We start from the raw sequence: 10,715 nt of genomic DNA, 5'->3' as shown, positions 1-10,715 counted from the left end.
AATCCTGCCAGGGCACGTCTGAACTGTGACAGCCCCGCCCATTACTAGTCCTGTGGTTTTGCACCTGCCTCGCCACCCCTTGCCACTTTAAGCGCAAAACCCTTCCAGGAGCTGCTTTTTACCTGCACTGCAGCGTTTATTCCGCACTTAACTACTGAGTCCTCTCCTGCCGGGTCTGTTCTCCACGGCTCCACCGAGGCAGCACGCCGCGAACAGGTATGCAACGTGAGGGCTATCTGAGCAGCAACTGGAGCCCACCCGACCCCCAGCTGGTGAAGACGCAGCGGTAAAATAAGAAAACAAGAAAAAGAGAGACGAGAAATCGGTGCAGGCAACAGTGGCGAGCGTTTCATGTCAGGGGAGAGAAATCCGCGCGTCCGCGTGTGCAATCGGGTACACGCGCTAAGTAAGGTGGAAGTAAACATGCAATAAGTGACAGTGGCAACCAGGTAGTCCACTACGCAAGAGCGCTCCCTCCGGACCTCCTCGCTGAACTTTACCCGCTGAGCTTTTAACGCGATGGCTGCTGCCGTTTTGGGGGAAGTTGGAGGCGTCTTGCACGGCATCGATGGTGTCGCGCAGGTCGGGTCTCATTTCCTCCTGACCCCACTCGGGGACAGTCCGACGCTTCTCGGGGAGCACCTCATACCTGGGGACAGGCTCTCCCGGAGCACCGCGGCGGACTTAACGCACCTCAAAGGGATCCTCAGGAGGAGACAGTTGTACTGCAGAACCGGGTTTCATCTGGAAATACTTCCGGACGGCACGGTGCAAGGGACGAGGAAGGACCACAGTCGTTACGGTAAACACCGAGGCGTACTTTTTTAACATATAAATATAAAATATGAAGCAATATATTGCCCAAATGTTATAATAAAGTAATTGTCGAAAGAATCAGCAACAATGAAAGAGTGAATAAGAATGATGAAAATAACAATTTTATGATATTATTCTGTTCATTTTAAAACATAAAATGTGTAGATTGTGTAAATAGATTTAACTCGATATTTTTTATGTGCTTTATTAAAATTATTTTATCTTTGTCAAAGTCCGTACTGAACAACTGTGTTTGTCTTTTCCAGGCATTTTGGAATTCATAAGCCTTGCTGTTGGGTTGATAAGCATGAGAGGTGTGGACAGTGGACTCTATCTGGGGATGAACGACAAAGGAGAGCTGTATGGCTCTGTAAGTACCAGCTTTGCTTATTCATGTCGCCCAAATCCTCATTTTTGACCATGTGATGATGACCGACAAGGCTTTTATTCAGTTCGCATAGTTTGAGAATTAGATTTTCAAGAAAATACATTTTTGAAAAATAATTAAATGTGTCTTAAATATGTTTTTGTCTGTTTCTGCATCACAAGTCAGGACTACTTTTAATGTTGTGCCCTTTTGTTTTCAGGAGAAACTCACAGCCGAGTGTGTCTTCAAGGAGCAGTTTGAGGAGAACTGGTACAACACATACTCCTCCAACCTTTACAAACACGGAGACAAAGGAACACGTTATTTTGTGGCGTTGAACAAAGACGGGACACCAAGGGACGGGACTAAATCCAGGCGGCACCAGAAATTCACACACTTCTTGCCCAGGCCTGTGGACCCCGACCGTGTGCCAGAGCTGTACAGGGATATCCTGGGACACAGCTGAGACCTGGAGGCCCGGTCCAGTTCAGGAATAGCTGCTTAAGCCCTTGCGGGCAGGGAGCAGAGACGAGACGAGGGACGCGGGCGGGGACGTGGCCCGTGCAGGCTGGCGGACAGCAGCCCCGACCTGCAGGGATAAAGGCACCGGGGCCTCTTGCAGGAATGCATGGGCCATCTCTCAGCAGCCAGGAAGACGGGCTAGAATGTCTGCACGCTCGGCATGAGGGGACTGTTTGTTTCAGACGAATCTAAAAAGTACCCGCGTGGAATAGGAGAGGAACGGGAAACAGAGCTGAGCGACCAGGGGGAGCATCTCCTCTGGTCAGATGGGGATATCAGCTGAGTCCGTGGGAATCTTTACTGCTGGACTCAAATGGTACTTTTCATTTGGGTTTTGTGTCAGAAAGCTGCAGTTTGTTCAGAAGGACTTTGAAGGAATTCAGTTTTTTGGTTTTCTTACCTGTGTCCAGACCTGTTTGAAAAGATGTAACAATTTATTTATTCATTCTAGATACATATATTTATGTTTTATATTTATTTATTTGAGAATATATTTTTTACAGTTAGATACACCCACTATAGAACAACCACTAGCAACTGTATCGATTATATAAAGACTGAGACACTGTACCATTATGTCTTTTACTCTGAAAAAAAGCTCCGCTTGTGATAAACTGTAATATGACCAAAAAATTAAACATACTGGCAACATTTAGAAAAGATCTGAGGAATCTATTTTATCGAAATATGGCAACTGTGAATCAATTTTGAAAGAATCTTTGTTATGATGGCATATTAATTCGCACCAAACTACTGTCACTTGTGTTACAGGAGGAATCTGAAGTCGACAAACTGACAACACAAACAATAAATTGCTCAAAATGTGATCAAAATGCTTTCTTTTTTGTCAGCCTATATGATCAGAGATGAATGTATAACCAGTGTTTATTTTTAAAGAACCCACATTTCTACTTTTAACAAAGCAATAATTAGAAAAGTTGACTTTATCGGTTGCCTTGGTCTTTCAGAGTTTAAACATATGAACCCGCTTACGAGACCAATGTTGTCTTTCTTTATGGACGCCGTTATGCCGAGAGAGGGGTCGTAGAATTGATGCGCACGTAAAACTTCAAAGCCTCCGTCCAGAATCCTCTGAATGTAGAGGCCATGCAACAACACCATCAGGGCCAAATAAAACCCGACCTTTATCTCGGGCAGGGCAACTTTGTGTGGAGGTCAGAGCGATAAGGATTACGTGACCTCTGCTGGAGGATGATAGACTTGTTTAAATGTCTTATAAAACAAGACATGCACGTTTCTTTGTGTTGAAGATGTAAGATTGTTTTACTGTCCCAGCAACAAAAGAGCCACAAAAGTACGTTGCAGTTGGAACGAGGCGGTGCAAATCAGCTGGATTACTATTTTCTGAAAAAGCCACTGTTGCATATCTGTTTCCTGCACGGGGGGGGGGGGGGGGGGGGGGGTCTGTGTCGAAGCATGAAAGCTCGGCCTGTGATCTCAGTGTGTGTGTGTGATGGCGAGCCAGTGGGGGTGTCTCCATGCGGGGAGCCAACCCGGCTGCCAACTCTCTCCTGTCTGCAGTGTGATACTGTGGGACTTTCCCACCTGCACGCCCTGGAACATCAACGCGCTTCTCTCGTCGATTAATAACAGCACCCCCGGAGTGTATTATAAGCTGCATGCTCGTGGACACCCTCCCCCCCAACCGGGTGAACACACGCAAGCCTATTTCAACATGAAAGAGGAGTCTGGTGCTTGTTTTCGGAAAGATGCTGTCACTCGCTCGTCTTTCTTTAGCTTCCTAGAAAAGTTAACAAGTGTGAAACTGATGGACCGGGGCGCGCTTCATTCCTGTCCCATCCCATCTTGCCGAGCCATAGAGAGCGTGTTGCTGCGGTAGTTTGTCCATGACTTTGGCCGGCAGCGTCGTAAGTCTCAGTGCAGGGCACTTTGCCATCACCCCTCGTTGTGCCCATGAAAAGCAGACCGTGTGCAAATCTAACAGCGTAACCCCCTCTGCCCCCCTTTTGACATTTTGAAGTTCATCCCTCCAAACACGCTGGAAATCCTGACTTGTGATACCTGACGCCCAGAAGTGCTCCTTGGCACTTGTCTAAGCGATGTCTTTGGAGTCTACCTGGCCCTGAGACAGATGCTTTTGTTCCCCCGATACTCCTCCTTCCTCCAGGTGGTCCGCAGCTACACGCTGAAAACACTTAAACCCCTCAAACCCCTCATCCGCACCCACTCTGGAGGGCCGTCTCACACGCTTAACGGACGCTCCCTGACTTTCATCACCTCCTCAGCGGCGGCCTTAAAGGGCTCTCGAGGAAACCCAATCAAGTGTGTGTGTGTGTGTGTGTGTGTGTGTATGGCATGGGTCCACGGGCAGGTGTGGAAGTCAGTGATCTTCTGTGTCTATCCTCACCGTCCAGTCAGACAGCGCAGGTGTTCCCTCAGCACTCAAGCTCTCACACTCTGATCTCAGGCCTGCTGTTTGTCAGCTGGGGATATGACTTAGCAGCAGCAGGAGGAGGAGGGGGAGGGTGGAAATATAGCCGGCTTTGTTGTCTGCCCCCAATTATCAGAGAGCATAATTTCTATATTTAGAAGGCTGCGTTGGGGAAGACAGGGGAGTTGCCGAGAAGCTCACCTGTTGCTCCAAAGCCGAGGCCACTTCTAAGAGTGTGTTTGCGCAGGGATGGTTCTCTGCAGCTTTGTGTCATTTGAATCCTGCAACTATTGATTTCAGGCTCTTTGTTGTTTGTTTATTCCTTAGTAAATTGCTGTGCGCACAAATTATGAGCTGCATGTGTGTTTATAGGGATTACAGCAGAAGTGTAAGTATAGCGTTATCCACTTGATACTTTTGGGCTTTCATCCGAGTCCAGAGAGAGAGAGAGAGAGAGAGAGAGAGAGAGAGGCCGAGAGGCCTTCTGGTCAAACCTGTAGCCAGGAGTCCCAAACGTCATTCAATATCAGCTTTGATATTGCCCCGGAAACAAAAAAACGTCTTCCACACTCGCTGCATTGTACTCCGGCTGGGCTCAATCATTTTGAGTGTCTTAGCTGAGAGGATTTTGCGGTCGACCTTCCGCAAGCGGCAATTAGAGCAGCATACCTGATTTACTGACACTCCGCATCGCAAGCTGTCAGCTCCAGTGGAAAATATGCTCCTCTGTTTGCATCACCATGGAGACGTTAGTAGAACACAGCAATGTATAGGTGTTGTGGGGAGCAAAAAGAAGAAGGAACTGTCATTTCCTCAGAGTTTAGTCTCTCAGTGCTAACAAAGCACACATAGTGAAGAACACCGCGCTGCGTTTGCAGGCCCTGCCAGAGACTGCTTTTGTTTAACTAAAGGGATGTGACCACACAGTATCTGGAGGAGGCACCTGAAGCATCTAATGCAGCACACAGAGACCGGCGGTAAATGGAACATGACTGAAGTTATAGAAGTCATACTGTGATACAGTACAGAACAGGGTTTTGACAGTGTTTTGTTTCAATATTTTCTATCTAACTGAAGTTCTTGGTCAATAAAACAAGAAAACATTTATCTTTTATCTTCTTTATCTTCAATTTATTGAAACGCTAACCACAGAAAGTGTGTTCTGTCACAGAAATATCATACTCTGGTCGTATATTTACGCTACTTAAGTATTACTTAAGGGGTATTTCACTGAAGGTTTTGCCTTTTGTGTTTATTTAACATTTCAGAGAGAACATGACAGTACAGTTCCTAGTTACTTTGAAGTTCTAGAATTGAACATTTAAATGATGAATTTAATATGTTTAGCGCCACCAAAGACGATTGTGGTTGGTTCAGTGAAATACAAAGAAGCCAGAGTGTTTTTTCCCCCGATAGCAGAATGATAATGTGTGGAACAGGAGGTGTAGCGCTGACACAGCGCTGTGGAGCTGTCTGGCTGTGCGAGACTACATTATACGTAGTCATTTGATCCATTGTTAATGTAACAATATTCTACATATATATATATATTTGCAGATTGAGTATTTTTACATTTGATCGGTCACTACAGTTTTCTGACAATACAAATATTCTAACTTTGAATGCTGGAGGTTTCTTGGTTGTTCTTTTAACTGATGAAGTGAATCCAAGTAAATATACACAAAAAAGAAAGAAGCATTGTCTACATTGTAAATATCGTTCATCTCCCCCCCCCCCCCCCCCACCTCACATCTGCTGACCAAACCAATGTGAGTCCCTCCGGAGCAGCCATGTCACCCCTTCCTCTGGCCCATGTGTCCACATTACAGAGTCACAAATTAGGTCTTGACATTTGGGCGCTGTAATTGCCCCCTGAAAAGCATGAGGCATCAATTAGGCTCTGAGCCCCATGACAGGTTATCCCTACAGGACATAAACGCCCTGCTGGGCCGCTCGGCCGGACTGCCCCGCCACGGCACAAACAACACGCACACAAATCTCTTTTTCAGTTCACTGGTTATATTTTGGTAGCAATCAAGCCAAGAAAGGCCAAAAAGTCATCCGACATGTTCTATAAATAGTTTGATATTCTTACAGGGCCATGCTGGAGGAGTGGCAGTAGGTCTCTAACAGCAGCATAGATCCCTTTGATTTCCCGACTCTGGTGCCGCCTGACAGTTTCTGCTCCCACAGGGTGTGGAGATCTTTAGGGTCAGGAAAAAGGTCAATTGGTTCATTTCCATATAGCTTCTACTTTAAACATTCTTGTAGGCTTTGGAAGCAATTCAATCAGCAGTGAAAACAGCGTGGAATTACCAGCCGTCGTTAGCGATGCAGCTACTCATAAACAAGATGGATGTATCCCACAGGGAAGTGCAACATAAACAGTGTGCAGCGAGACAATACTCTGACATATAAGGCTTTTCAGGGCTGAAAGGTATTAACACTTAATGGATATAATAATCACTTGTGCATAATTGACAGAAAAAGTGCAGAAAACGTTATTATGGGGAGATGACAGATGTATTTACATATTAGCATCTCATATCTGGCTTTATAAAACACAAATAGACACCATCATTGATGTGCTAAACTAACACATTTTCACACATGTACATCGAAAAGATGGGATGAGAACATGTCACAATAAAGGTTCCATTGAATGATTTTATTGATAAGAGCAGTTGGTAGTCCCTGCCCAGTGAATAACTAACAAAAGAGACAAAAGTCACTTGAAGCAGACAACAAATGAAAGCTAACGCGAACACATAATGAATGCAGCTCTGCAGCCCACCTTTAGTCGCTGAATATAATATACAAATATATGTAATTGATCAATTCACAAATACTTATCATAACTAATGCACCTAAAAACCAATAAATAGGCAAAATATCTACATTCAAATCTTAAAGATGATGTTGAATCAGTGATGCAAAAAGAAAAAGAAATAAACTCTGCAGTATGTTTTACATGAAAGACAAAATATTCTCTCAATTAAGGAGTTGTCCTGAAAAATATGATGCAAGAAAAACAAGTCTTCCTTTTTTCATCAACAGATTACCTCACTGTGTGGAGTCAGTGTGTCCTGATAGATCATACCAGGCGTAGTTGTCTATTTTGACCGTGAAAGCAGCCAATGTAAAGAGTCCAGCTATGTGTGTCATGCTCACTGCCAGGCTGAAGAGCACGATAGAGGAAGACTGTACTCTCGCTGCTTACCGGTGAAAGTGGAAATGTGCTTTGTTGCCCCTCAGTCAGGCGGAAAATTGCAAACCCATTTGTCATTGTGTGCCAAGACGCAGAGGTCAGTCAATGGATTCCTTCATGACAAGCTTACGGAATCGAATGTTTTTCCACGGCCTCACCCTTTCACACCTGCACCTCCAGGTAAAATAACAAAACAAGGGGAGAAAGACAGAAAAGAGGGCTTAGAGCAAGCGACTTAAAGACATGGGAGGGAAAAACGATACGCGAGAAGAATTCACCGTGAAACCTTGCACGTCTATTGCCCATTTCAGCTTATTTGAACTCAGTATACGTTTAGCTCACAGTGGCAGATGAAATGCCAGGTCCTGGCCAACGTCCAGAAACCTGCAGAATACCACAAATTATTCCTGGCTGTGACCACAGAACATTCTTACAGGCTCGAAAGGATGTTGTTTGTTATCCTCTCTTTCAAAACAGCAACTGCTTCAGTTAAGGCAATAAGAGAAACACTTTGGACATTTTTTCCACAGCTTGATTGACAGCTTAATCCTGCAGAGAGGCTCCGAGGCTGCAGCGGTGTTTGCCACAGATCTGATGCACGGGGAACATTGACGATAGTTGCCAAAACTGATTCGGCTTTTCAAATCAGTCGTTCATTTCGTTTTAGTGTGTCTCAGTGTGCGCACTGTGCACAAAACAAATTAAATAATGTCTGCAGGAGATCAATAGAGATCAATACCTAAGACAAATAGGCCTCGTTTTAATTGTTTTTCTGCTTGACAGCAGCTTAATGTGGGACAGGGCTGAAGTCAAACCAATCATGTTTTATGGTGAAATGTTGGTGCGTTGACCTTGAGTAGTTAGGGTCTGGATAGCTCGTTGGACTCGGCATAGGACTTGAACAAATCGGGCTACCGGTTCCTCTGCCAGCATGAATTCCTGGCAAATCCCAGCGCTGGAATGCTACGCAGGGCCTGTCTTGCCAAGAAAAGCAATGGGATTCATGATAACTCTATTAGCGCTGCGTAAAGGTGCAGCAACATAGCTTTACTGCCAATTAATCTCAGTGGCCAACTGCTGTACTGCAACAAAACTTTCTCTCTCTGTGGCCCAAAAACATTCTCCCCCACAGAAAGCCGAAGTCACACTAGAATTTCCAGAAGTAAGAAATGCGCATTCAAAATCTCTCTGATGTTTTTACCAACGCATAACAAATATTAAAATCCAGCTTTAGTACATGCGGTCAACAGCACGTTGCACTCCATATTTTTAAATAATGATTTGCGAGGTCATTTGTATCCACATACCGCCATCATTTCAACGATCCAATACTGCTGTTGATTCAATATTTCTCAGTTCCAACTTCAGAGTGTATCTATTGAGGGATTGCCTCCACACAGCTCTCAACATGGTGAAGGCTGAGCCAGCGGCGGGCAGTTAACCGTGCTAAAAGCACAAACAGCGCAAACAACTACAACAGGGCTGACGGAGCTAACAGTGTGGGGGGGTTGGCCGGATGGTGAGCGTTATACCGTGGCCACGCTGTGGGTCCGGATGACGTTATCAGCTGTATGAGTCAGTGCAGAGCTGCGGGGATTGGCTAGCCAGTGGGGCAGTCAAACAAACGTACACATTTCTTCTTTCTGCTAAGTCTAGGAATTGTAAAGATTGACAAGATTGTTGCGTGGAGTTTAAACAGGGCTTTGCCATACAGTACATTAATCTGTGACTCTCACATAGTTACATTGTATGAATCACAGGGCTAAACATGAACAAGCCCCGGCGAGTTAAGAGGCACGAGTGATACAAGAGTGCCGCTTGAGTCCCGGGTGTTTTGGAGAACAGAGAGGAGTCTGAGCCAACGCAGACAACCACTTCAGAGGAATCAATGTGACTCAATAGAGCAATCTGTTGTGCTCAAATCTCTGCAGTCAATCCGTAATTACTTACACATTAAGTATGTGTGTGATCATGTAAAAGGTGGAAAGTGTATTCAGACAGCTTACACAGCTATCATGATGATTTTAACCTTGTAACACATTTTATATAGACTTTCATCAAATGAAAAGAGAAACTATGATTGACTTGGAATGAGCTCACTGCTGTGGCTGCTCTCGCTGTGATCTCTGGGAGTGTTAGCAGCGCAAAATGTTGTGTGGGAACTTCAAACAGGCGTTGCTGCAGAGCTCAGATCCTCCTCCACAATAATAACCTTGAGTGCTTCTGGAAGAAGGAAATCCCCTGGCCAGGAAAGACACATCACTCCACTACAGAGGCAACGCACAGGACTAGATAGCACAGACAAAGTCCATAGAGGACTTCTTATAGAACCATCCATATCAATCAAAGTCACTCCAAACACCCCGCTTATTTCTCCCAGATTATCACAGATCAGTCGCGCCTCAAACAGGCCTTTATTTTTCCAAAGCCTGCATTTCCCCCAATAAACTTTTGGACACATATTTTTAATTGTGTTAATTCATATAAGCATGCAGTGTCGCCCCTATAATGTAGTTAACACCGTTTCTAGGCTGCTTTTATGGCTATTCAAAGTTTGTCACTGTACTAAACACAAGCGCATAGTTGAGAGCAACTTTCGTCCTAAATGCTAAGAAATGTAAGAAGTAATATAGACAAAGAGTCCTCAGTCATGCCAGCTATTCTGTGAGGTTGTGAGGCACAACAGTGCTCCATGCTAAGATCATTGTGCATGCTTACATGGTGACCAGCGTGCATGCTCATGCTGACCCTGTTCATTGTCTCGGTGTAGCGTTTTAGCATTCTAAACGTTGCTTATTAGCGCTTCACAAAAACTGCAGTTGACGCTGATGGGAATGTCACTGTAGTTTGCAGGTGTTTGGTCATAAAGTAGTGGTCAAATTCACATTTTGACCCGACGGAAGCGCTCAATGAAGACTGAGACGATCACCAAAGTGACGATCAGCAATCCGTCCAATAGTTGTGGAGATATTTCAGTCTGAACCAAAGTGGTGAACCTACAGACATTGCCATATGGCGTGCCGCTAGCTGGCTAAAAATCGGATAGTTTATTGAATGTCTCACCACACTTCAGCTAGCTTAGCCTCCTAGCTTAGCCTCCTGAGAGGAATCATAATGGGGATGTGCTGTAGAGTAGTCTACATAAAGGCAAAGGTGATCCTCGGGGATATTTGAAAAACCTTCACAGTCCAGTAATCAACAAGAATACATAGATTAGCAGTCTTTGGACACGGGGGGGGGGGTCGAAGACACTTTGGCCTTCTCCTCCTCTTCCTCCTGCTCATGCATACCTCTCCACGTCCCAGTAACTAATCATCATACAGATCTGGACAAGAATAGAGTAGCTGAACACACAGGAAATATCATATTCAAGCTGTCTAGAGTTACAC

General features: G+C 45.0%; 1 protein-coding gene across 1 annotated transcript; it reads left to right on the top strand.

Moving 5' to 3' along the window:
• Positions 1-519: 519 nt before the first annotated feature.
• fgf20b (fibroblast growth factor 20b) lies at positions 520-1,649 on the top strand (the record flags this gene model as incomplete). The annotated part of the gene is made up of 3 exons (XM_079269158.1): positions 520-802; positions 1,083-1,186; positions 1,404-1,649. The coding sequence occupies 3 exons, from the start codon at positions 520-522 to the stop codon at positions 1,647-1,649; spliced, it is 633 nt and encodes a 210-aa protein (XP_079125284.1).
• Between the last annotated feature and the right edge of the window lie 9,066 nt (positions 1,650-10,715).

The sequence above is a fragment of the Melanostigma gelatinosum genome (assembly GCF_949748355.1).
Source record: "Melanostigma gelatinosum genome assembly, chromosome: 5".
NCBI lineage: Eukaryota > Metazoa > Chordata > Actinopteri > Perciformes > Zoarcidae > Melanostigma > Melanostigma gelatinosum.
This window is presented reverse-complemented; position numbering and strand designations above follow the sequence as displayed.